Genomic DNA, 26,149 nt, shown 5'->3' with positions numbered 1-26,149 from the left:
AAATCATAAGTTTTATCTGTCCAAGATGTTTTGCAAGTGCATAGAAAGAATTTTCGCAAAGGTGATTTAAAAATGAGTGCCTGAATGGAGTTACCATTATGGAATTCCGCCTTCTGTCCGGTGGGTCATCCCCAAGGAAGCTGGGACATAGGCTGGTTTGTCTCTGAAGTCTCACTCCCTCGTCTTGAGTTTTTCCCATCCCTTCCCTTTCATGTTGCGAAGACCTGGCTGGTCCCTGTACATCTAACAAAGCCCACGCTGTCGAGAGGTATCCTTAGTGTCAGGCAGAATTGGGCTTGAATCTGGAGCATGACTGTAAACAAGAGATTTAACCTCTCCGACCTTCAGTTTTCTCAGCTGCAGAGTAGAGAGGACAGTCACTCTCATGGCTGTGAAGATTAAACGTGTCAGGAACATTTCCAGCTTATAGTAGGTGCTCAACAAATCTTAACTTGTCTTCTTCCTGCTGCTTGAGCCTTTGTTCTGTGAAGGTGTGTTAGCCCTTGGACACGTCTCCCTGCTTCCCAGGAGCATTTGCACTTTGACATGGATCAAAGCTTAACTGAGGCAGTTCAGGAGCAGAAGATTCTTGGGGAGTGAGGTTAGGCTACCTCTGTCTGGCTTTTCAGAAAAATTCCATGAATGGTCACAGCAAGTGACCCCACCTCCTTTCCTCAGAACTGGCACCAGGGTCAGCCCTAACCTCAGGACAATTTAGCTGCCAGGTGGCTGCCCAGATTCTGCTCTTGCATATCTCAACCTCCTGCATTTCAGGCCTCATAGTCAGCGTTGAGGATGAAGTCATAGAGAGGAACTGGTATAGAGAGCAAAACAGGACTACTAAGAATGTGAGACTTCAGACACTCACTCTTGTTATCAGGGATGGCACGAGCCCATCTGGCACCTTGGTAAGAATTAGAAAAAGGCAGCTTCTCTGGGAGATGGGGCCACGCAGATGCACTGTGAGGTGAGGGGACAAAACTTTGGGAGAAATTAGAGAAAGATGTTCTTTCCTTAGGGTATATGCTGGCTCAGCCCATGCCAGGTGTGTCTTGGTGAGCAAATACCTGGCTAGATCTCTGCTGGCGTCCCCCTAGCCAGCCACCCCAGTGTTGGACACAACCTGTATGACCACATGCAGTGGCTCTGTGATGACAGCCGTCTTCCCGAGGCCTAACCAGTCATTATGCTTTTCTCTCTTGCTGCCCTTTTCCAGCATCGTGACCTGAGCAATGGAGAGCCCACCAGGAAACTCCCTCACGGTGTGGTCTATGGTGTGGTGCGGAGATCAGATCAAAACCAGCAGAAAGAAATGGTGGTATATGGGTGGACCACCAATCAGCTGAAGGAGGAGATGAACTACATCAAAGATGTGAGTTCAGAATCTTTTTTTCTGGTTGGTATGCTTTTTTATAGCAGGGTGGAATTGGAAGCATAGATATGAAGGTAATAAGGCATTTTGAAATCATTTTTTTCATTTTTTTTTTTTTGGTCTTTTTTTTTTTTTTTTTTTGCCATTTCTTGGGCCGCTCCCGCGGCATATGGCGGTTCCCAGGCTAGGGGTCTAATTAGAGCTGTAGCCGCCAGCCTACGCCACAGCCATGGCAACGAGGGATCCGAGCTGCCTCTGCAACCTACACCATAGCTCACGGCAACACCGGATCCTTAACTCAATGAGCAAGGCCAGGGAGCGAACCCGCAACCTCATGGTTCCTAGCTGGATTCATTAACCACTGAGCCACGATAGGAACTCCTTTTTTGTCTTTTTATTTTAGGCCCGCGCTTGCAGCACGTGGAGGTTCCCAGGCTAGGGGTTGAATTGAAGCTGTAACTGCTGGCCTACACCACAGCCACAGCCATACCAGATCTGAGCTGCATCTGCGACCTACACCACAGCTCACGGCAACACCAGATCCTTAACCCACTGAGTGAGGCTAGGGATAGAACCCACATCCTCAGGGATGCCAGTCAGATTTGTTTCTGCTGAGCCACGACGGGAACTCCTGAAACAATTCTTAGTGTTACTGTTTTGGATGGAAATGTTTCTACAGATCTTCATGGTAATGTTAAAAGCACAGATGTAATTCTGCCCTGAGGTATAGATTGAACTTCTGAATGGTACTAAGTATGTATACTCAGGAGACTATGTATGGCAAGGAGGCTCTTAAGTAGTTTGGACACTCCTGTGTGTGTGTTTGGATAACTATATAAATTTGGCTGCAGGTAACAGAAAGGCCAACTCAAAGAGAACAGTTAGGAGTTCCCGAGTCGTGGCGCAGAGGAAACAAATCCAACCAGGAACCATGATGTTGCGGATTTGATCCCTGGCCTCACTCAGTGGGTTAAGGATCCAGCATTGCCATGAGCTGTGGTGTAGGTTGCAGACACAGCTTGGATCTGGCATTGTTGTGGCTGTGGTATAGGCCGGCAACTGTAGCTCCAATTAGACCCCTAGCCTGGGAATGTCCATATGCTGCAGATGTGGCCCTAAAAAGCAACAAATGAATAAACAAACACACAACTACAAAAACCCAAAAAGAACAGTTATCTCCTGCAAGGATAAGTCTAGGGGTAGGTGGGCTCCAGGCAGGAGACAGCTTTACTTCTCTGAGTTTCCCTTGGTTCTTTCCTCCTTCAGCCTCAGGCTTATGGCATCATCTGAAAATATGATGGTGTTTGGAGGAGGAAAAGAGACCACTCATCTCTGGTTACTCTTCAGAGACCCTCCACTAGACTTCTGCTTATGTCTCATTGGCCAGGACTAGTCTGGTCATGTGCCCATTCCCTAGTCCCTCCCTGGCAAGAGGAATGGGATGGTTGTTGCTGGTTCAGACCACTCGGTTGGGTTGAAATAGATGCTGGGAAGTCAACCACAATAGACATTGTCTAACCTAAGCCAATTAACACCATTTCTTTGGAATCAATATTACATTTCTTATCTTTTTAACTTTATGGGGTTTTTCTGGAGAAAATAAATATGTATGAAGAAGAAAACAAAACCACCCGTAATTCCACCATTCAACTAGAATAGTTGTTAACCTTTTAGAGCATTTCCTTCTCATCTTTTCATTTCTTTTTATCTCTTCCTTTTTGGTCCACCCAGTGTCTCCCTGGATTGGCCAGTGATCCTGTTACCTAAACCAAAGTGATTAGATAGAGAGGAAATGAGCTTCTCTGATACTGACGGACCCCAAACACTGGCCTGTGGATGGGAAAGTGCTTGTGAAAAGCAGGGGAAGTGTGGGCATTGAAGCCCCTGTGGATCTTGGTTCAAGGTCCAGCCCTGTGTTTGACCCACCCAGTTTGCCCTCTCTAGGCTTCAGTTTTCTCATGTATAGTTGCATGGGCTGGGAAAGGACCCCTAAGGTCATAACTTCTAACTCTGGGTGCCCCATTTTATGTGGTGGGGTTGCAGATAAGATACAAAGACATGTCAGCTTTTGGTTGAGTAACTGAAAAGACCATCTTTTATTGAATATCAAAAATCATAAATGTCTTGGACACTTTCTTTAATGTGTCTTGAAAGATTTGGATATTTATGTAATTTTAAGGAATAAGAAGAAATCTTCTGTTTTGATTTAAAAAGATAATAAATGCTTCACAGAGAAAAATGAAGAAAAGCCAGAAAAGCTACACACATATGGAAACACGTGGAACTGGTGTGGCCACCACCAGCCTCAGATCCCCATCCAACCCCCAAAGGTTATTTCTAACCATTTAGAATTTCCCATTCCTAATTTTCCTGAATAGGAACGACTTGCACCTTCCTAGTCTGCTGTGTTTTTCTCATGGAAATGCTTAGGCCTTCCTCACTGAAATGCCCCCCAGATAATCTGACATCACTTCAGAGGTAGACCTTCTAAGCAGAGTGGTGGGTTGCAGGTTGCTCAAGACAAGGCAGTAGGCCTCTTCAGGCTGTCAGCTGCCTAGGTTGCCGCAGGAGTGTTTCTGACCTGAATTTCTAGTCTCCACTGTGATCTGCACCTTGAAATTAATTTTCAGGCCCCACCTTCTATAGCCGGCTTCAGATTCAATCCTGGGTACCCATTCCTGAGTGTGTTGATGGGTTCGTTTGCCCTCCCTCCCCTGTGGGAGACTCTGGCTCCCTGCATTATTTGCCGGGGGAGGGGGGGTGGCCCTCCATCCACTCCCCACCAGTGAGCAGCCTGAGAGCAAACTTAGGTGGACAGATGAAAGCCATTCTGCCTGCCCAGAATGAAAAGTTGTGCTTTTGCCCTCATTCCTCCAAAATGTTTGTAGTTAATGGCAAGAAAGTAGATTCTATGACTAGAAATTCTCTGGGGAAGGTGTGGTGTCTTGACGTGCCCACTTCCTCCTGCTCTGAAATCTCCACCAATATTCAGGCACTCCTAATAAACACACAGCCTTGTTTAAAACAATGTGCTAGTTGTGCAAGTACAGCTTCAAAATTAAGTCCCCACATGCTGTGCCTGACACACCCATCATTCTAACCAAACCGCGGCCTTTGAGCTTGCCCTGTGATAGAAGTTCCAGTGCCTTCTGGAGAGGGCTCCCTTGAGGCTTCCTGTTCTATTTGAGGATCCCTGAGTTCTTTATCCATCCTCGGGCAGCAGAGGAAGGCGAGAGACAGAGACTATTTGTTAGGTTTTCTGCTTTTATTTAAAAAAAATTTTAAGGCCACATTACTCTTCTAGAAGCGGTACTATAGAGAAGCTTAGCATTTGTATAAACAGATGTTGAGGGAATCACCTTGACTTTTCTTCTTCTTCTTCTTTTTTTTTTTTTTTTTTTTTTTTTTTTTGCTTTTTAGGGCCACACCTGCAGCATATGGAGGTTCCCAGGTTAGAGGTCAAATAGAAACTACAGCTGCCTGCCTACACCGCAGCCACAGCAATGCTGGATCTGAGCCGAGTCTGCAACCTACACCACAGCTCACAGCAACGCCGGATCCTTAACCCACTCAGCGAGGCCAGGGATCGAACCCACATCCTCCTGGATCCTAGTTGGATTCATTTCGATACACCACCAAGGGAACTCCCGACTTTTCTTATATTTAGTGCCTTGTGTGTTGTTCATGATTACTGAGGAACTGACTCTAGAATGTATGGGTTCTCTAAGCTCATACTTCCCCGTCTCATTTCCCAAATGTTTGATTGCTCTTTGGCAGTCAGAGCATAGATAGGGGAAATTAGAGGTGGCTTTTCCTTTCTGGTTTTTTGGTTCTCCTAGCTATGTGTTTACAAAATCAACTGTAAAATAATTTTCTACTTATAAAAATGCATGGTAGGAAAAGGGGAAAATGTTGCCCAAGTTTGGTTTTGAGGGTGGTAGGTGAATTTCAATAAACCAGTTTTTCTTCAGAGCTTATTGTTTGTACAATTCATATTTATGAATAATTATAATTATTATCATAATATGCCTTTATTATCATTATCACTATTATCTGGATAATTCCCTTAGCTTCTAACTAGGGATCAGGAGTGATATCTCCTTTCTTTATATCCCCAATTGCCCTATTCTTAAGATGGTTTTTCCGTGGGGCTCTTCTCTCATTAGGGTTTCTTAAGACATTTTGGAGATCTCACATGAAAATATTATAGCTTGGTCTCTAACTAACATCTTTGTGGGCTGCAGGTGAGAGCCACTTTGGAAAAAGTAAGGAAGAGAATGTATGGAGACTACGATGAAATGAGACAGAAGATTCGGCAGCTCACCCAGGAACTGTCAGTAAGTCAGACGTGGATGATGTTGGAGCTTAGAACTACCTCTCGGTTGCTAGTGTGTGAAGCTGCTGGAGTTGATTTTCTTTATGGATGGAATCATAGTTCAATTGAAATGAGGGAGTTTTTTCAAAGAAAGAAGTTTATTATTAAAGGAAGTTGTATGTGGCAAGAATAATCTTTACTTTCTTTTTCTTTTTTTTGTCTTCCCAGGGCCGCACCCTCAGCATATGGAGGTTCCCAGGCTAGGGGTTCAATGGGAGCTGCAGCTGCCAGCCTACGCCACAGCCACAGCCACGGCAATGCCAGATCCTTAACCCACTGATTGAGGCCAGGGATTGAACCCGCAACTTCATGGTTCCCAGTCATATTCGTTTCCACTGCTCCGAGACAGGGACTCCCTTTTTTTTTTTGGTCTTTTTAGGGCCGCACCCGCAGCGTATGGTAGTTCCCAGTCTAGGGTTCAAATCAGAGTTGCAGCTGCCAGCCTCCACCACAGCCACAGCAACACGGGATCCTTAACCCACTGAGCGAGTCCAGGGATCAAACCTGCCCCTCAAGGATACTAGTCAGATTCATTTCTGCTGAGCCACGACAGGAACTCAAATTTTTACTTTCAAAGCATTCCCTCCAAAGTCAGGAATAAGATAAGGAAGCCAGTTAATCACCATTATTTTTCAACATTTTACCAGAGAGACTAGCCAGTGGAAATAAACAAAAGAAATAAATTTAGAGGTATAAAAACTGAACAGGTGTATGTAAAAATGTCACTGTTTATAAACTATATGATTATACACCCAGAAAGCTCAAGTGACCCAGTGAAAAAATGACTGTAAACAGTGAAAGAGAAGTTCCCATTGTGGGCTTAAGTGGGTTAAGAACCCGACTGGTATCCATGAGGATATAGGTTCGATCCATGGTCTCATTCATTGGGTCCGGTGTTGAAACATGCTGTGGTGTAGGTCACAGATGTAGTTCGGATCTGGCATTTCTGTGGCTGTGGCATTCTGATTCTACTCCTAGCCTGGGAACTTCCATATGCTGTATGCGTGGCTCTAAAAGGAAAAAAAAATTTTAATTAAAAAAAAACAAAAACAAAAAACAGTGAAAGAGTTCTGTAAAGTAACTGGGTAAAAACTTAATAGACACAAACAAATAGGTTTCAATATACAAAAAACAACCAGAGGAAATAACAACAAAAATCTACTATTTATCTGAAATAAACTTGAGCAAGTAGAACTTACCATGTACTTAGAAAGGAAGATCCAACATCATAAGATATTAACACCACTCAAGTCAACATACAGTTTTAATATAATCCAGTAAAAGATACTAGCAGATTTTTACTTGATGTTGTTTTTTTACAACTAGACTAGGTGATTCCATGGTATACAGAAAATAAATATGCAGAGTTGAAATTCTGTAGGAAAAAAGGCAGTGAAGGAGACTAGCCCTCTTAATATTACAAGAAATTGAGAAAGCCTCAGAGATTGAAACGGTATAGTTTTGGCACATAAATAGACGCCAATGAAAAAAAGCCCAGAAATGTATCCCAATATATGATAAATGCGGTATCTGAAATGAAGGGAGGGAAATGAACCAGTCAGTATGTGCTGTTGGGACAGACTTATACACGGATAAATTCTCAATAGATCAAAGAGTTAGATGCTAAAAATGAAACTTAAAAGTACCAGAGCAAAGTATGTGTGAATTCTTTTACACTCTTGGGGTGAAAAAGGCATTTGCTTACTATGATGTACAATCCCAAAACCACAGAAGGAAAAGTTGATAACCTTGATTGCATTAAAATGAAGACTAGTGCTGGCAAAAACACCCAAGTCCAAGTCAAATGACAAGCTGGGAAGAGTTGTTTGCCTTCATATCATAGACAATAGGCTAACATCCTGGGGATTTAAAGAGTATCTATGAATCAAGAAGGAAAAAGCCACAACTCATAAAATAGACAAAATATTTGTCATAGGTGATTTATACTAAAGGAAAGGTGAAGAGCTCTTAAATGTATGACAATGCTCTGCCTCATCCTTAATAAGAGAAATTCAGATGAAAGGCTTCCTGAGATGTCATTTTTACCTAGCAAACTGGCGAAGCTGCCTGAGTAGGACAAGATGCCATGGTAGTAGTGCTGTGGAGGATTGCTGCTTGGAATGCAGTTTACATACTCTTAGGGAGAGTAATTTGCAGTATCTACCCAAATTATAAAATGCCTATATCCTCTGACTCAGCAATTCTCTTCCTAAGAATTTGGGATTTCCTGTCATGGCTCAGCAGTAACGAACCCAACTAGTATCCATGAGGATTCAGGTTCGATCCCTGGCCTTGCTCAGTGGGTTAAGGATCTGGCGTTGCCCTGAGGTCACAGATGTGGCTTGGATCCTCAATGGTGTGACTGTGGTATGGGCCAGGAGCTACAGCTCCCATTCTACCTTTAGCCTGGGAACTTCCATATGCCACGGTTTCAACCCTAAATAAAGACAAAAAAAAAAAAAAATGTATTCTATTGATAAATTCTCACATATGTGAAATGACTTAACATATGAACTTAGTTGTTAAGCATTATCTGTAATAGTAAAAAGATTGGAAACCCACATGTCCATTAAGAAGGGCAAAATAGGAGTTCCCTGATGGTGCAGTGGGTTTAGAATCTGGCATTATCACTTCTGTGGGTTTGTCACTGCTGTGGTTTGGGTTTGATCCCTGGCCCAGGGATGAGCATGGCCATGGCCAAACAAAAAAAGGATGGGGGAGTTCCCGTCGTGGCGCAGTGGTTAACGAATCCGACTGGGAACCATGAGGTTGAGGGTTCAGTCCCTGCCTTTGCTCAGTGGGTTAACGATCTGGCGTTGCCATGAGCTGTGGTGTAGGTTGCAGACTCGGCTCGGATCCCGAGTTGTGTTGCCTAAAGAAATAGCAAAAAGACCAAAAAAAAAAAAAAAAAAAAAAGGATGGAAAAGTAAAATAAATTGTATCTCTACAGTACAATACACAGAGTTGTTGTTTTTTGTTTTTTGTTTTTTTCTTTTTTTAGGACCACACCCCCGGCACATGGAGGTTCCCAGGCTAGGGGTCTAATTGGAGCTGTAGCCACTAGCCTACACCACAGCCACAGCAACTCCAGATCCAAGCCGTGTCTACAACCTACACCACAGCTCACGGCAATGCCGAGTCCTTAACCCACTGAGCAAGGCTAGGAATTGAACCAAAACCTCATAGTTCCTAGTAGGATTCATTTCCACTGAGCCATGATGGGAACTCCCACAGATTTTTGTTTGTTTGTTTTGTTTTGTTTTTAAGAGTAAAAATAATGAATAAGCTTTTCAAAAAATTTCAGTTACAGAATAGATGGTGAAAAAGGCAAGATAAAGGAAAATACTATGTATAGTGTGCTACCATTTATTTAAACCAGCAGGGGAAAATAAATATATCTAGTTTATTTTCTGTGTGGGCAAAAAGTTACTAGAAGGATCATAAAGTAAATTTTTTTTCCTTTTTTTAAAGTGTTCTGATCTCATCTTTAATTTTGCTGCAGGCAAACAGTGACCCTTCTCTATAGGAACATAGTATCATTCAAAACCTCTGATTATTTCTTCAGTTTTTAAAATATATATTGTCTGGCATTTAATAAAAAAATACCAGGTAAATGAGGAGGTAACAAGTGACCAAACACCAAGACAAGAGGAAAAAAAAATAGATAAAATGAACAGACTTAAGAGAGATTGCTATTGAAGTTTTTAGATATGGATTTTAAGTTAATTTAGGTTTATCTATTGAAGACTATAAAGATTGAGAAAAAAGAATTCAGCAAGAATTTGAATCTATTTAAAATAATCAATGCAAAATAATAGTAATTGAAATAACTTAGTAAGTGTGTTTAACGTATTAGAAACAGCTGAAAAGAGAATTAATGAACTAGAAGGAAAATAATTAGCAGTGGTTCCTACTTGAGATGCAGAGTGGATAAGGTGATAACTGAGCAAATGGGACAGGAGTAAAGGGGAGATTTATTTTAGTGTGACCTTTTCTACTTTTAAAATATATGAACTCTATGAATGTATTATCTACTCAAAAATAAAGAAAAACTAACCTTCCCTTAGTTTAACCTAGCTAATGTTTGAGGGAGAAAACATTTAAACAATATTTGTAATTAATAATTTTGAAGGAAAAAAAAGTCTATTTTGTATGACATGCTTTCCATAAAAGTTTACATATGCAGGAAAGAAGCATAGTTACAAGAGTCAGGTATTAGAGTCTGGTTTATGTCTGGGCTGCGAAATTATCTGCTTAAGTAAGACCTACTTCTGTGATTATAGGTGTGGGGGTGTGTAAACATATCCTCTCAGCACATTCTCACTGGTAGGAAGAGAATTGTGAAATTCTCACCTACCTTTGGAAATTCACTCTGCCATCTACTGACACTAATGACTGTAATTAAAGATGAAGGATTGGGTTTGCAATAGATGCATAAACAGGTCTCTGCCCCTTGCTTTCCATGGTCATCTCCTGCCCCCTCGTTTTCTCATACTAGAGCTCTCCCAGGGGCTCCATCCCTCTGCCCGAGGTCTCCTCCTCCTCCAGGCCACACCATGATTAGGATGCTAACTTGGAGTCCCCATGGAGGCTCAGCGGTAACAAACCCAACTAGTATCCATGAGGATGCAGGCTTGATTCCCGGCTTCGCTCAGTGGGTTAAGGATCTGGCGTTGCTGTGAGCTGTGGTGTAGGTCACAGATGTGGCTTGGATTGGGCGTTGCTGTGGCTGTGGCTGTGGCTGTGGCTGTGGCTGGCAGCTGCATCTCTGATTTGACCCCCTAGTCTGGAAATTTCCATATGCTGCTGCGGGTGCAGGCCTAAAAAGACAAACAAACAAAACCCCCAAAACACAAACAAACAAACAAACAAAACTAACTTACTGCTATATGAACGTGCCCTGAGCAGAAACACGCCACCTGTTCCTGGGCCTGGCCTTCTGTTTCAGCTCTCTCCCACTCCCAAGGGTGTACTTCCCACTCTCTGCTGCCTGGCTGCTTTCTGTGGCTCCTGCTGGCCACACTGGGTCTACCCTGGAGCCTTCCAGAACCTAACCCCTGCTTCTACTGCCTCCTGGCTTTTCTATATCCAGCCCTTCTTTAAGATCTAGCTTAAGATTGGCCTCCGATAAAACTCTCTTAAACATGTTAAAACATACATCCAACAAGGACAGCACAGCAATGACAGCAGCCACTAAACAACTCTTGAGAATCAGGTGAGCCCAAAGTATGTTTCTTCCGTGGAATCAGAAAGAGCAAGATGGCACAAGAAGGTAATCCAACTGAGTTCCCAGTCTGAAAGTAGCTGTGCCACTTCCTAGCTCTTTGGGTACAAACTCCTTAACTCCTCTGATTCCGTTTCCTCCCTTTAGAGGGGAATGTTCTGCCTCTGCATAGTGTCGTAAGGACCAAGTGAGGCCCTGTGGGGAACATGTGAATATTTTCCAGAGGAAAAGTCTACTCTCTGGTCATGCAGATGTTGCCTCCGCCTGCCCGCTCCCCATGACCTGGTGCCAGCAGCAGTTCCTGGGCCAGGGATTGAACCCATGCCACAGCAGTGATGGAGCCGCTGTAGTGACAATACCAGATCCTTAACCTGCTGAGCCACCAGGGAACTCCCAGATGTTGACTTTTGTTTGTCTTTGTGTGTGTGTGTGTGTGTGTGTGTGTGTGTTTGCCGTTTCTTGGGCTGCTTCCACGGCATATGGAGGTTCCCAGGCTAGGGGTCTAATTGGAGCTGTAGCCGCCAGCCTACACCAGAGCCACAGCAACATGGGATCTGAGCCACGTCAATGACCTCCACCACAGCTCAAGGCAACGCCAGATCCTTAACTCACTGAGCAAGGCCAGGGATCGAACCTGCAACCTCATAGTTCCTAGTTGGATTCGTTAACCACTGAGCCACGACGGGAACTCTGATGTTGACTTTTTAATGTAAAGCTGCACTTGAAGTACCATTGACACAGATGTGGCTACTATCAGGAGAAAGTTCCAGCCTAAGTGAAGATTGCTGTGAGTGTGTAGACATTGATTGTATGTAACTGTCTTGTCCATCTGTCCAGATTTCACAGGCTCAGCAGGACTATCTAGAAAATCACATCCAAACTCAGTCGTCAGCCCTGGACAGTTTTAATGCCATGAACTCGGCCTTGGCATCAGACTCCATCAGCCTGCAGGTATTCATCTGCCCCCTGTTAGCCTGGGTGTCCTTTGTTACAGGGAAGGGGAGCTTCGCCTGTTGGGGGTGGGTGGGGGAACCGTGCCTTTGTAGAAAAGTAAGTCCCAGAATATCCTCTGCTCATTATTCAGAATCCCTATTTTTTTTTAATTTAATTTAATTTTTTAAATTATTTCCCCAATACAATTCACATGGCCATGGTGAAGGCCGGGCCATGGTGAAGGCCAGGCTAAAACGATAAAGGAGGAGCTTCCAAGCTGTGACTGACCTGTGGAGTTGCAGTTGTCTTTGCCCGTATTCAAATGGGGATTTAGATCCTGAGCTCAGTGCTAGAGATGCCACCTTTTCCACTAGATACCAAAGGGTCTTAAGTATCAGTGCCTGAAACAGCATATCAGCCACTCCCTCAAGCCCCAGTGTTATGAGAAATGCCCCCAATCACGCAGAATTCAGACTTAACCAAAGATGATTTGTATTCATTTATGACAAGTAACTCCCAAAATCTATTGAGCACTTTCTTCTAATTTATAAATTATTTTGCACTGGAAGAAATCATAGGGTTTCTAAAGAATATCTTGTAGTACCAGACAGGGAAGCAAAAAGGGTCGGGGATCCCACGTTTGTGCAAATGTGTGTTGTCCACTCACAGTCAAGGGAATTTTTCTCTTGATTAGTTTGCTTTGCTAGGAGATAACCAGTCCTATACTGCCCATTGTTACTCTTCCAACTGAGCCCCCCATGTAACATGCAAATTAACTTGAAAATATTCAGAGCAAACATTGTATTCACCAGAGACAGCTTCTCTTGGCTTTAATTTCCAATCTTGCAAACAATAGTTTCTGCCCCTTTCCAGCTTTATTTGGCTCTTATCTTTTTACCTTCCTCCAGGAAGTTCCACAAGCTATGTCACTTCCTTTCTAGTTCTTTCTTTATAAATAAATTGTTAGATAAGCAAAGAGGTTTTCCAGTTGGGATTATCCTCATCCTTTCCGATCCAGTATTCTCTGCTAACAGCTGTCAGGGCAGTAGTGCCAACAGCAAAACTAGGCCACAGTCCTGCAGTGGGCCTGGGTGGGTCTCCTGTTTGGTTTGTCTGGGAGGCCCATTTTTGGTGGGGCCTCTGAGTTCCACCCTTTTCCTGGCTCTCTGTAGTGCATGACAGCTTTCCCCTGGCCCTAGCCCAAGCCCTGCTTGGGGTCTGGTTTATTCAGTAGCTTTTTAGCCTTTGTTCCCCTTCTTCCTGCCATCCAGGGGGCTCACCCAGCCTCCCTTTCCTTCCCTCTTGGGAATCTTCTCACTTCTGGCCAGCCAGGAAATGCTGGACCTCACCTGTGTTCAAATCTGGTTGGAATCTGGGTTGGAATTTGCCATCCCACTGTTGACTGGGGAAAAAAAAAAAAAAAAAAAGCATAACCTAACATTTGAGAGTTACTATTACTATTTTGCTTTTTAGGGCCATACCTGCTGCCTATGGACATCCCCAGGCTAGGGGTTGAATCAGAGCTGCCAATGCCCGCCTACACCACAGCCACAGCAACGCAGGATCCTTAACCCACTGAGTGAGGCCAGGGATCCAACCCACATCCTCATGGATATAGTTAGATTGGTTTCCTCTGTACTGCAATTCATTTCTGAGAGTTATGTCTTATTTGAGGACTAAAGCCTGGGATTAATCTCTCAGACAGCTCCGAGGAGCTGTTCTGAAGAAGTAACAGAGGAGCCAGCACACACAGGATTTTTTGCTGAAAAACAGATGTAGTCAAACATTAAAGATTGCTGTTAATCACAAAGAACAGGTCTCCTAAGTTAATAATTTTAGTGCTTTTCTATGTATAGGAAGATACAAGAGTCAGGGCTCATTGAAATTATTTCTTTGATATGCATCTTAACTGTATGAGGCCAGGGTCCTTCCTGTTTTTTCCCATCTTGAATTTGCCTAGGGTGCCCTCTTGGGGCTGGCTACAGTGGCTGATGGCTCGATGGTGGGCAAAATTCATTGTTTCTGGAAATGGCAGGCAGCATTTTTTTGTCTCCACCACTGACACTCCTGGCCTTTACTTCACAGATCGAACAGGGGCCCTGACTCAGACCTGCTTATGGTCTAGTTTCCTAATCCAGGGCAGACAGAGGAGCCTTATAATGAAAAGATTAAAAAGATTTGTTTTCAAAAAAAAAAAAGAAAAAGAAAAAAAGAAGAAGAAGAAGAAGGCAGGGAAAGAAGAAGGGGGAAGCAGAGGAAAGAAAATTACCATCTCATGGTCAGGAAACAACTGAGTCTGAAGGTGGCTGGCTGCTTCTTTCTTCCATTGTCTAGTTGACCTCATTGTCACTGTGACTGGTAGGACCAGATCCTTGGTTTGATTCCATAGCAAGTTGGCACTGGCAAGAGCTGGTGAGATGGTCTCCACACCCCTTGTTTTATGGATAAATAAAGTGAGGCCAACAAGGAGAAGTGATCTGAATAAGGTATCTAGCTAGTGGTAGAGCTGGGACTCCAACGGTTTCTTGGTCCAGATACCTGTTCCTAAGTAGGAGACTGGTGTCTGTAAAGCCAGTGGGAGGGACTTGGAGAGGGGGTGGTTGGGCCAGGTGCTTTCTAAAGCTCCTTGTATCACCGATTTTATTTATTTTCCGCCATTGAGAATCCTTTCTAGAGTTTCCATCGTGGCATAGCGGAAACGAATCTGACTAGGAACCATGAGGTTGCCAGTTTGATCCCTGGCCTTGCTCCATGGGTTAAGGATCCAGTGTTGCCGGGAGCTGTGGTATAGGTCGCACGCAGGTGCAGCTTGGACCTAATGTTGCTGTGGCTGTGGTGTAGGCCAGCAGCAGAAGCTCTGATTGGATCCCTAGCCTGGGAACCTCCTTGTGCCGCGGGTGCAGCCTTAAAAAGACAAAAGACAAAAAAAAAAAAAGGAAAGAAAAAAGAAAAAGAAAATCCTTTCTACTGATTTGAATTGGCATAGGAATGAGGCTCATTATCCCAAGTGGAGGCTAAGGAGTTGGAGGAGCTTCAGAGACTGACCATCTACCAAAAGGACACAGGTTGCAAGTGTGTCCAACCCCAGAGTTTCCAGACCTTCTCATAGGAAGCTGTAGGTGACTTGGGGAGGCGGTAGAAGGGATCTGTAACCCTGTTTCCAGTGGGAGGAATTCTTGGATTGTGGAAGCCACTTCTCTGCAAGGAGAGTTAAGCAAGTAACTTGAAGCGTGAAATAGCAGCAATATTAATTTAAACATTCCTGCTCCAGTGGGTGGCATGGAGCAGTAACAATAGGCTTTTGACCCTGTCAGACACTGTGTCCCCAGTCCTCCTTTCATCACCATGATGCTCTGCCTAAGGGAGGTGGGTGGAGTATCTGCCAACATCACTGTGACCTCAGCCGTGTTGTTGCTGTCCTTGCAGCTCATCCAGAAAAGGAATATCTCTAGTCCATAAAATACATGTTCTGGTTTTTTATTTCAACTTGGGAATTTGGGAAATATAACAAAATACAAAGGAGAAAAAAATAAATGTTACCCATAATCCTATCATGTATGCAAACCATTATTTGGATTTTGGTGACTCTCCTCCTAGTCTTTTTTTTTTTTTTCTTTTCTATTCATGAACACATTTGAATAGATGCTTATGCTTTTTTTTAGCAGATGGGATTCTTCTATGCTTACTGTTTTTAAACCCATTTTTTCCCCCATGTGAAATGATGCATGATAAACATTTTCCCTTAGAAAAGGGTTTTAATCCATTTCCATCCATCCTGAGCAATGGCATGTAGTATTGGCAGAAGCCATGGGGAAGCCAGTTATGGGAGAAGCCAGCTGGCCCACCCAACTTCAGGATGGTAGACCTCTTGACCACCGTGGAGGAACCTCAGGTGCTCCAACACCAGGGTCTCAGGTGTGCATCTCCCAGGGGCTGACGTCTAGCTCAATGGTTAATGGCAAAGAGATGCCCTGGTGTGTGTCTCTGGCCCTGTTTTCTCACACCCCTGGATCTGAGTTTGGTTTTTATTTTCATCCAAACAGAAAACCCTTGTGGATGTTACTCTGGAGAATAGCAGCATTAAGGATCAGATCAGGAATCTGCAGCAGACATATGAAGCCTCCATGGACAAGCTGCGGGAAAAGCAGAGGCAGTTAGAGGTGGCGCAAGTTGAAAACCAGCTGCTGAAAATGAAGGTAACGTGTAGGAGCATAGGCTGCCCACTCACCTTTCTCTCTCTTCTTTTTTCTTTTCTGTCTTTTCTAGGGCCACACCTGCAGCATATGGAGGTTCCCAGGCTAGGGGTCTAATCGGAGCTATAGTCGCTGGCCTAGGCCACAGCCACAGGAATGTCAGATTCAAGCCACGTCTGCGACCTACACCACAGCTCGCAGCAACGCTGGATCCTTAACCCACTGGGTGAGGCCAGGGATCGAACCCGCAACTTTGTGGTTCCTAGTTGGATTCGTTAACCACTGAGCCACGATGGGAGCTCCATCTCTCCTCTTCTCTTCTTCTTCCTCCCAGGGTCAACTCTCCCATTTTCTTTTCTCTATTCTCTTCTTGGGTTTTCCCACCCTTTGTGGCCAGCCTGGTAGGATTTGACTTGAAGGCCCTGAGGACTTTCTATCTACACTCATGGGGGAGCCTGCATTCACCCTTTGGGCACTCTTGCTGAGACCATTATTGTGGCGCTGCCCTATGTACCAGGATGCCCACAGGGCTGAGACTTCAGAATCTTCATGGTTTAGAGTCTCTCTGAGGTTCCAAGGCCTTTCTGTCTGATTTGACAATAAAGAGCTAAGGGGCACCCAAGAAGAAAAGGAATGGGTGACAAAGATGCTGGGCAGTGGCCCTCCTGCCCCCAGGTCATGCTTGTTCCTCAGCTCGGCTTCTAAGTTCCTGGAGGTGTTCATGCTGCTTCCAAGTTGGAAACATAGATGGAGTTCCTCCCCTGTGTCACCAGCAGACCCAGGGACGGCTCACAGCAGTCCTCAGTGGATGATTTCCTGAAGTTTGTTTTTATTTAGTCTGGTTTTCAGAGTGTGTTCAACCCAGCCCCAGCCTGTCCTAGAGGAGCGCGCCTTAGGGGTACTGTGTCCATGTGATCTGTTGCACAAAACAGAGTAGTTGGGGGAGTGCAAGGAGGAGCTGTTAAGAATTGAGTTGGGGGAGTTCCTGTTGTGGCTCAGCAGTAATGAACCCAACTAGTATCCATGAGGACTCAGGTTTGATCCCTGGCCTCTCTTAATGGGTTGAGCATCCTGCATAGCTATGGCTGTGGTGTAGGCCAGCAGCTGTAGCTCCTATTCAACTCCTCACCTGAAAATTCCATATATGGTGGGTGTGGCTCTAAAAAGACGGAAAAAAAAATTTGAGTTAGGGGAACAAACCAGACCCCATGGTCCCCCTGCATGGGCTGCCTCAGGGATGTGCGGTGGGGGCTGGGCTGCCACGCTGCACCGCACAGTCTCTGTGACTGCCACCGCAAGGGTTGTGTGCCACCATCCACTTGGCCAAACACAGCCACCTGGGGGCTGGGAAGGACCCCAGAGCTCCAGAGTAGATAAGCTCCTCTTGGCTTTCAAACAGGGCTGCTCTTCTACTTATTCTCTCAAGCATTGTTTTGCCTAAGAGTTACTTTGAAATGAGGGGGTTTGTTGCTGAACAAGTCTGAAAGTGCAGGATCTTTCTCCATTCCTTTGCTCCACACATAGTACTGAGTGTCTACTCTATGCCCCGGGGCCGTGCTTCCCTGTCTGTTGGAGAGATGCTGTGACTCCAGGGAGGCCAAACCTCTAAATCCAGCCTGCGGTTGCCTGTTTAGGGACTCCTGCTTTCCTTTACTCCCAAAATAACAATGAAAAAAGTTACGGGACTCAGGATTTCACGAGACCTGGATGCAGAGTCAGCAGGATTCAAGGGACAGAGCCTGTTCTGGACGAGGGGATGGAGCACAGTACCGCACTCAGTCTCTCTTAGCTAATGATCATCTCCATTCAGGACTTCCCATTCTGTGGCTCCTTGGTGCCAGAACTTGGGTAGCCAGGAGAAAGGAGAGTTAGAGGGCATCTCGAGAGACTTTTGTCCAGGCTCTGGAGTAAACATCAGGCAGCACACTTTGCTTATCAGAGACTCCCTACCCAGCTAACTCAGCTCTCTTGAACAATCAATAAGCTGGCAGGAAGGGACACAAACCAACCTGCAGAAGCATGAAATCAAGGGCCTGAAGGTCACAGGCAAGAGCAGTGCCCAGTTAGAAAGGAAACACCAGCCATCCCCAGGGCTCTGCTTTTTCTCCTAAGCTTGCCCCTGGCTTGACCACGGGTCCACTTTTCTCTAGAACACCAATATCTGTAATCTCCCTTTTCCTTTCATACTTCCTCTTTCCTCCTATAGGAAACTTTTTTTTTTTTTTTTTTTTTTTTTGCTTTTTAAGACTGCACTCACATCATATGGAGGTTCCCAGGCTAGGGGTCCAATCAGAGCTACAGCTGCCAGCCCGCACCACAGCCACAGCCACGTCAGATCCAAGCCTCGTCTGCAACTTACACCACAGCTCATGGCAAACCTGGATCCTTAACCCACTGAGCAAGGCCAGGGATCATGGTTCCTAGTTGGATTTGATTCCTCTGAGCCATGATGGGAACCCCAGGAAACATTTTTTTTTTTTTTGTCTTTTTTTTGCTATTTCTTGGGCTGCTCCCATGGCATATGGAGGTTCCCAGGCTAGGGGTCTAATCGGAGCTGTAGCCACCTGTCTACGCAAGAGCCACAGCAACGCGGAATCCGAGCCGCATCTGCAACCTACACCACAGCCCACGGCAACGCTGGATCGTTAACCCACTGAGCAAGGGCAGGGACCAAACCCGCAACCTCATGGTTCCTAGTCGGATTTGTTAACCACTGTGCCACAACGGGAACTCCGGGAAACATTTTTATTTAAAAAATTGTGTAGTTTATCCTACTCTGACCCAATTCTAATAATGTAGTGATCTTATTTTCAAGTCACAACAGAAAAATCAAAAATTAAAAAGTATATATTTCTGAGGCCAGTTAGAGTGTGGGTATATTAACCAGAGAAAAAGGTTAAAATGGATAGACTAAAAGGTGATGAAATGTTGGGAGCAAAAGAAATTAGACAAGAGTCATTGAAGAAAAGGGTTAATAAGACAGTTGAACATGGCACATTTTAGAGAGAATTCAGTTTAAAAATAGCTAAAATGGGGAGTTCCAGTTGTGGCTTAGTGAGTTAAGAACCCAACTAGTACCGTATCCATGGGAGGATGCAAGTTCCATCCCTGGCCTTGCTCCGTGGGTTAAGGATCTGGTGTTGCTGTGAGCTGTGGTGTAGATTGCAGATGCAGCTTGGATCCAGTGTTGCTGTGACTGTGGTGTAGGCTGGTAGCTACAGCTCTGATTTGACCCCTAGGCTGGAAACTTCCAGATGCTGCAGGTGTGGCTGTAAAAAGAAAACAAAAATTAAATGAATAAAATAAAAATGGCTAAATTGTAGGGGGTAGGGTTGGCAAGGTTAATACTTAGACTTTCTGCCTTTGGAAGAATTCCCTCATGTGGAGCACCTTTTCCTAACAATATCAAATAAATTGCTATAAACGGCCACCTTTTACTTTCTGGCTGCCCATTCACCCCTTTTCCTTCTTCTTTCTGTCCATTTCCCCACTGGTTCCTGCTGCCTCTGTCTCTGTGGAGCCCTGGTGCATGGGTCCACTCTGAGCACAGGCATGTGGCACACCGTGTAGAAGGGGTGGACTTCCCCGGAACCCACCAAAGCCGTAGCTCTGAAGCAGGTCTCTCTGCAGGTGGAATCCTCCCAAGAAGCCAATGCAGAGGTGATGAGAGAGATGACCAGGAAGCTGTACAGCCAATACGAAGAAAAGCTGCACGAGGAGCAGCAGAGGCACAGTGCTGAGAAGGAGGCTCTCCTGGTGTGTATGTCCCATGTGCTGATGGGGTGATGGAGAGGCTGAGGTTCATTATTGTCAGTGAGTTTTCACTGGTAGGGTTTCTGCTTGGAGGTGAGTTAGTGGGCTCTCACGTGGGTGACGGGTTGAGGAATTGATCGTTTGCCCTTTCACTCTTCTCCCTTCTCCCTCCCTGCCTTTATGTACCCCCTCCCTGCCTGCAGTGGTCCCCAGTCTCTGTCTCTCACCACACCCCTTTTTCTACCCAGGCTGACCATTTGCCAGCATCCACGCAGATCTTGGGCTCACCTGCAGCCCTTCCCTTCCTCACTCCGTTTGCCCTTCCTCCCCTATCCTTGATCCTAAGCTCCCTGAAAGCCTTGGAAATGCTGGCCTGTCCATGAATGAAGTCATACCCACTCACAAAGCTGGAAGTGCCCTCTGTCTGTGGAAAACCCACTCACTGTCCATTCTTTGCTATGGAATTCTCTTGTCCTGTTATTAGAGCCGGGCTGTACATCCCATGTCTTGGCTTTTCTAAAAGAGCATCAGTTCCTTGAAGGCAGGGACTCCATTCTGCCTTATCTTGTGTCCTAACAGGCTTAATTGGTTGAGTTGGTACTTTGCAATGTGGGAGAAAGAGCTGAGCATGGTGCATTCAATTTCAGATCCAGCCCTAATTCCCCTTCTGTTCTTGGCAGTTACAGTGACATTGTCAGCACGGAGTCAGGAGATAAAGAATGCTTGTAGGCTCCTTTGAGACACAATGACTTAAAAGAAAGAGGAGAAAAAAGAGCCAGGCCCATTAAAAAACCACATGGTGTGCCTGTATTCATAGTGAGAACCAGAATCATAGAGTTTGAGTTCATGATCTTTGAGACCCTTCAAGGCCACAGGGTCATGCATTTAAAGAGACCTGATGACTTAGCAGGGCCTGCGCTCTTTGGACCCTGGTTGGTAGGGACTCTACACTCTCCTGAGGACAGTGTGTTTCATTTGCAGGAAGAGACCAATAATTTTCTGAAAGCCATTGAAGAAGCCAATAAGAAGATGCAAGCGGCAGAGATTAGCCTGGAGGAGAAGGACCAGAGGATCGGAGAGCTGGACAGGCTGATTGAGCGCATGGAGAAGGTAACACGCCTCGGTCCCCTTGCCCAGCCTGCCCTTCAGGCTGCCCTGAGGCTCTGGGAAGCCTCGGCCACTGATCCTGCTCATCCCTGCATCTTGAGACTTAAAAAAAAATCAAAGAGAAAACTGTAAAGTCTAAGCAAGTCACACAAAGGTCTCATTTTTCCCTTGGTGAGGATTATCATGCTTCAAAAAATATCACATATAAAATTATTTACAGAAATTACTATTTTAGGAGCCCTGCTTTGCCAGTCAACCCCTGTTGAGATGTCACATCTGCACCCCAGCCTACAGGGTGTAGGTTGGAGCCTCTCATAGGTTGGAGCCTCTCATAGGTTGGAGCCTATGTTTGAAGGGTTGGCTTTTCTTTCACACCATGTGTCAGAATGAAGGGGGTGCTGGGGTGGAGAGCAGAAGCTCAGCCCAAATAATGAGCCAGTCTAGACAAAGGGGGAGGGAGCCCGGAAGCTAGTCAGGAAGTGGAGACAGGGAAAGGGGGAGGCCGGGGGATGGGGGCAGGAGAGGAAAGAGAAAAAGGGACAAAGAAAAGGAGGGTGACCTCAAGCAGGTGCTGGCTGACTTCTGCAGGATGGTGATAGTTGAGGGCCAGAACTGGGGCTGCTCTCTGGAAAGTGGCTCTTCAGCTGCCTGAGTTTGCAGAACAGTGGCAGCGGGCCAAGACCTGACCTATTGGCATCCTGTATAACTCACGCTGGATGCTGAGAATCCCCAGGCTAATGACAGAGGGAGGGCATGACAGTGTGAGCAAGGTCAGTAAGGGGGCTTCAGGGTGATTCTGAGAAAGCTGACCCATGATGCCTGTGGTACAAATCCCTCTACTCTCTCCTGACAAGTGAGGGATAACCAGAGGGGAAACAGCCTTAAATTCAATGCTGTGGAGCTTTGGGAGTGACTGGGGGCTCCTGTTTTAGGTAACATCATTTTGGGGAGGGACTGGAGCAAAAAAAGAGTCAATTACAATTTCACCTCTAGCCCCAGGAAAACAGAATCCTGTCTGGAATTGAAAGAGGGTTGGTGGCATGGTTGGGGCTAACGTCAGTATTGGTTGGAGGTGGTAGTAGAGGAGATTGGGCAGCGAGGGCATTTTCTAGAATGTGGGGGAGCTTTTTCTCACATCACGGTTCTCCCACAACAGCAGAAAGTGCTGGTGAAAGCAGATGAGCCCCTGGGGGCCAGATGCTCCTGCAGCAAAGAGGTGCCAGGTGAGGGGCAGCACGGGGAGGTGTGTGGGCCCGGGGAGCCCTCTCACAGAGAGACCGTCTCTGTGGTGGTGAAGAATATGGCTTCTAGAACCTGACAGATGTAGGGTCTGAGTCTTGCCTCTCTTTCTAGTTTGGGCAATTACTTGACGTTTCCAAATTTACTTTCCTCTTCTGTAAAATGCTGATAATGGGAATTTTTATGCTTAGGTCTTTTGCAAGGAATACATGAGCAAAACCTGTGCCCAGTGCTAAGCATGGCATATGGATAGTAGAGGTTCAAACATTTGTGGCTCTGATTTTTAGATTGCTGCTGGCATACATGTCTGCCCCTGCTGTCAGCTTCTTCTTCTTCTTTTTTTAGGTGGACCTGTTCTATAGCTTAGTTTCCTTGTACCCCCAGGATCCTGAAAGTTCCCAGCTTTTTCCACTGATGTCCAGGTGGAGCCTGAGTGAGGGGCACGTGGCTGAGGACCCAGGGGGGTGGTGAGGCCAGCCCTCCCTGCCAGAATTTGTGTGACATAAAATGTTCCCCAAGTCCTCTTAGCTTTTTCTTTAGTGATTGAAAATCTATTGTCCCTTCTCTAAGCCCTTCCCATTTAGGCTAGAAAAATGCTTGTTTTATTTAGCTAAGATTAGATATAGGATTGACTGTTTTTTCCCCTTCAGGGATAAATTGCGAGAGCAGGAACCCTGCCAGTTCTCTATCCCACATTCCATGAACAGCATGCCCACACTATTTGTATCCTGTTCTCACCTAGTTTTTAATTTTCCTCTAGGACGAACAGTGTGCTTTTTGAATGGTGTCTCCGCTCTGTCCCTTAATGTACTGTTTCTGAGCATTGCATTCAGGACCCCCCCCCCTTTTTTTCCTGATCAGTAAAAGTCTTTTAAGCCTTGTGTTCTATCAGGGCCCCATCTGCAGAAGAGAGAGTATTCTATGCCTTGATCTCAGTGGTGATTTCACCAGGTAATTAAGTGTATATAGATATAAGGTTCATGATTGCACAGTGTTCACTTCAGATTTGTTACACCTTGGTTTAGAAAAAAACAAAATCTTGACGTATGCTGTAAGTTGGGCCTTGCCCTACTTTACGACACCCTTTTGGGGAGCCTGAGGGGAGACCCACATTGTCAAAGGATCATCACTGTTATTTCAGAACTAATGTAAACTTCTGGCCAGTGGCAGAGCACGTGGGGGCGGTAAGAATGTGCATTTGCTGTAGAGATTTCAGAACAGTAACAAAACCCCACTGAAAAGTCTGTCTTCCTTCTTTATTCTAGATCCATCCATGATCACATGTTCTCTCTTCTAGGCTGGATGCTCCCCTACTTTGGTCTGTCCCTTAAAGCTTCAGAAATTGCATGAGTTAAAATTCGAAAGATTTGGGAGTTCCGTTGCGGCTCCCTGGAAACGAATCTGACTAGTATCCATGAGAATGAAGGTTTGATCCCTGGCCTCACTCAGTGGTTTAAGGAGCTGGTGTTGCCGTGAGCTACAGTAGGTTGCAGTAGGCTCAGAGAAGTGGCTGTGGCTGTGGCTGTGGCCGGCAGCTGTAGCTCTGATTCGACCCCTAGCCTGGGAACTTCCATGTGCTGAGGGTGTAGCCCTAAAAAGTAAAAAAAAAAAAAAAAAAAAAAAAGAAAAGGAAAAAAAAATTCCAAAGATTTGCTCTGAATAATTTGGTGTAAAAGAATCTGTATAACTGGCCTGAGCATGTTGGGGAAAATTTCTGAAGTTAAAGATGAGGCATGGCTATACTTTGAGAATGACCTAAAGTAAAATGGCCTCCTAATTAGTGAGCAGGATTTGATAAACTTCATTTTAAGGGAACTTATTATACTGGCATCAGTAACATATTTCTGGTGCAGTTTTGGTGGTGATGGGCACTATGCTTTTATGAATATGTTGCACTTTGTTCAAAGAAATAATTGTCTGGATTCTTATATTACCTTTTTTTTTTAAGGGATGTACCTATGGCATATGGAGGTTCCCAGGCTAGGTGTTGAATCTGAGCTATAGCTGCTGGCCTATGCCATTACATTACTTTTTTAAGTTTAACTTTTAAATTTACATATGTACAGCAAAGTCTACAAAGCTTTAGTTTTCTATTTATAACAATTAGTGGCTTGAATTTCTCATCTTTAGTTCTGGAGGTCAGAAGTCCTAAAAGTCAAGGTGTTGGCAGGGCAGGGTTCCTTTTGGAAGCTCTGGAGGAGAATCTTTTTTCCTAGCCTTTCTCCCCTGTGAGACTGCCTGTATCCTTGGCTCATGGCCCCATCTTTCAGCTTCAAAGCTGCTTTGTAGCCTCGCCCAGTATTTGTCTTTCTCTGACTCTAACCCTACGTTTTCCTTCCAATAAGAGCCTGACTGGATAATCTCCCCATTTCAAGATTATTAATCACATCTGCAAAGTTCTCTTTTCCATGTAAGGCAATATACTCACAAATTTCAAAGATTAGGATATGGACATTGTCAGGGGACTGTTATTCTGATTTTCACAATACTTTTTTATAAGTGACCACACCTGTGTAAATACCCCCCCACACACCAATTTATAGGATCACACAGAATTCCAGACCCTCTTGATGATTCGGAAAATCATCATCAAGACATTTGTAGTATTACAAGCCACTGATTTAGAGTATTGACTGTCATTTTCACAAGGTATCCAAGCCTGGGCTGGTGAAATACTTGCAAAAAAATAAATCTTTTTTTGTGTGTGTGTGTATGTCTTTTGTCTTTTTAGGGCCACATCTGTGGTGTATAGAGGTTCCCAGGCTAGGGGTCGAATCAGAGCTATAGCTGCCAGCCTATACCACAGCCACAGCAAAGCCCTATCCAAGCCGCATCTGTGACCTACACCACAGCTCACGGCAACGCCGAATCCTTAACCCACTGAGCAAGGCCAGGGATCGAACCCATGTCCTCATGGATACTAGTTGGGTTCGTTAACCACTGAGCCACAATGGGAACTCCAAAACACTAAATCTCGAGTGGCTTTACCCAGGGTATTTGTCTCTAATTGAGCAATATGTCTATACATACACACTAGTAAATGTGACATTTCTGAGTTTTGTTTGGACCCTGGTGAGTGTGTATAAAACCCATGGGTGTCACATAGACTTGAACTCACCAGTGCTGGTGTTGCTTGCTATGCATTCTCTGGCCAACTTGGGATCCATCGATTACATATTAGTGTCTTTTTGTTTTAGGAACGCCATCAGCTTCAACTCCAACTCCTGGAGCATGAAACAGAAATGTCAGCAGAAATAACTGATTCTGACAAAGAAAGGTAAGATGTATTGTCCTTTGCCTTGTAGTGGATTTAGATGGTTTTTTTGTGGGCTCACTTGGTCCTTGTATTCATTTTGTTGTCACTCATTGCAGATGATTATATGCAAAACATTGGACTGAAAGCTCCCAACATGGAATTTATAGCCACATGTTACGGCCCTCACCTGGCTGTTAATGCAATGGCACACATGGAAGCCTGTTGCAAGCGCCAAAGTTCAGTCTATAAATGTGCTCCATAACCTGGGTTTTTTTTTTTTTTTTTTTTTTTGTCTTTTTTTTCGGGCCACACTCATGACATATGGAGGTTCCCAGGCTAGGGGTCGAATAGGAGCTGTAGCCACTGGCCTATGCCACAGCCACAGCTATAGCCACACAAGATTGGAGCCACTCCTGTGACTCATGCCACAGCTCACGGCAACGCTGGATCTTTAACTTGTTGAGCAAGGACAGGGATTGAACCTGTGTCCTCATGGATACCAGTCAGATTCGTTTCCACTGAGCCATGACGGGAACTCCTGGATATATCTTGTTAATGAGAAAATTCATCAACAGTGACTAATACCATTGCCAGAGAAACTAATTTTACAATGTCTTTGTTTCCACACATTCCTCAGTGAGAGCTTGCCTTGTCCTCTGGCTATGGGTGTCCAAAGCCCTGCATGGAAAATGCAGGA

General features: G+C 45.0%; 1 protein-coding gene across 2 annotated transcripts in view; it reads left to right on the top strand.

The window, feature by feature from the left end:
• The window catches only part of MYZAP (myocardial zonula adherens protein), a 98,797-nt gene that overhangs the window by 24,323 nt on the left and 48,325 nt on the right, over positions 1-26,149 (top strand). For both annotated transcript variants that reach the window (XM_021094625.1, XM_021094634.1), the window contains exons 3-9: positions 1,217-1,372; positions 5,617-5,709; positions 11,809-11,922; positions 15,948-16,100; positions 19,728-19,853; positions 20,832-20,960; positions 25,394-25,473. In XM_021094625.1, the coding sequence (XP_020950284.1) occupies positions 1,217-1,372; positions 5,617-5,709; positions 11,809-11,922; positions 15,948-16,100; positions 19,728-19,853; positions 20,832-20,960; positions 25,394-25,473 (851 nt within the window). The remainder of the gene's footprint in view (positions 1-1,216; positions 1,373-5,616; positions 5,710-11,808; positions 11,923-15,947; positions 16,101-19,727; positions 19,854-20,831; positions 20,961-25,393; positions 25,474-26,149) is intronic.

The sequence above is a fragment of the Sus scrofa genome, chromosome 1, assembly GCF_000003025.6.
Source record: "Sus scrofa isolate TJ Tabasco breed Duroc chromosome 1, Sscrofa11.1, whole genome shotgun sequence".
In the NCBI taxonomy this organism is placed as follows: Eukaryota; Metazoa; Chordata; class Mammalia; order Artiodactyla; family Suidae; genus Sus; species Sus scrofa.
The sequence above is the reverse complement of the archived record's forward strand: the minus strand, read 5'-3'. Positions and strand labels throughout refer to the sequence as shown.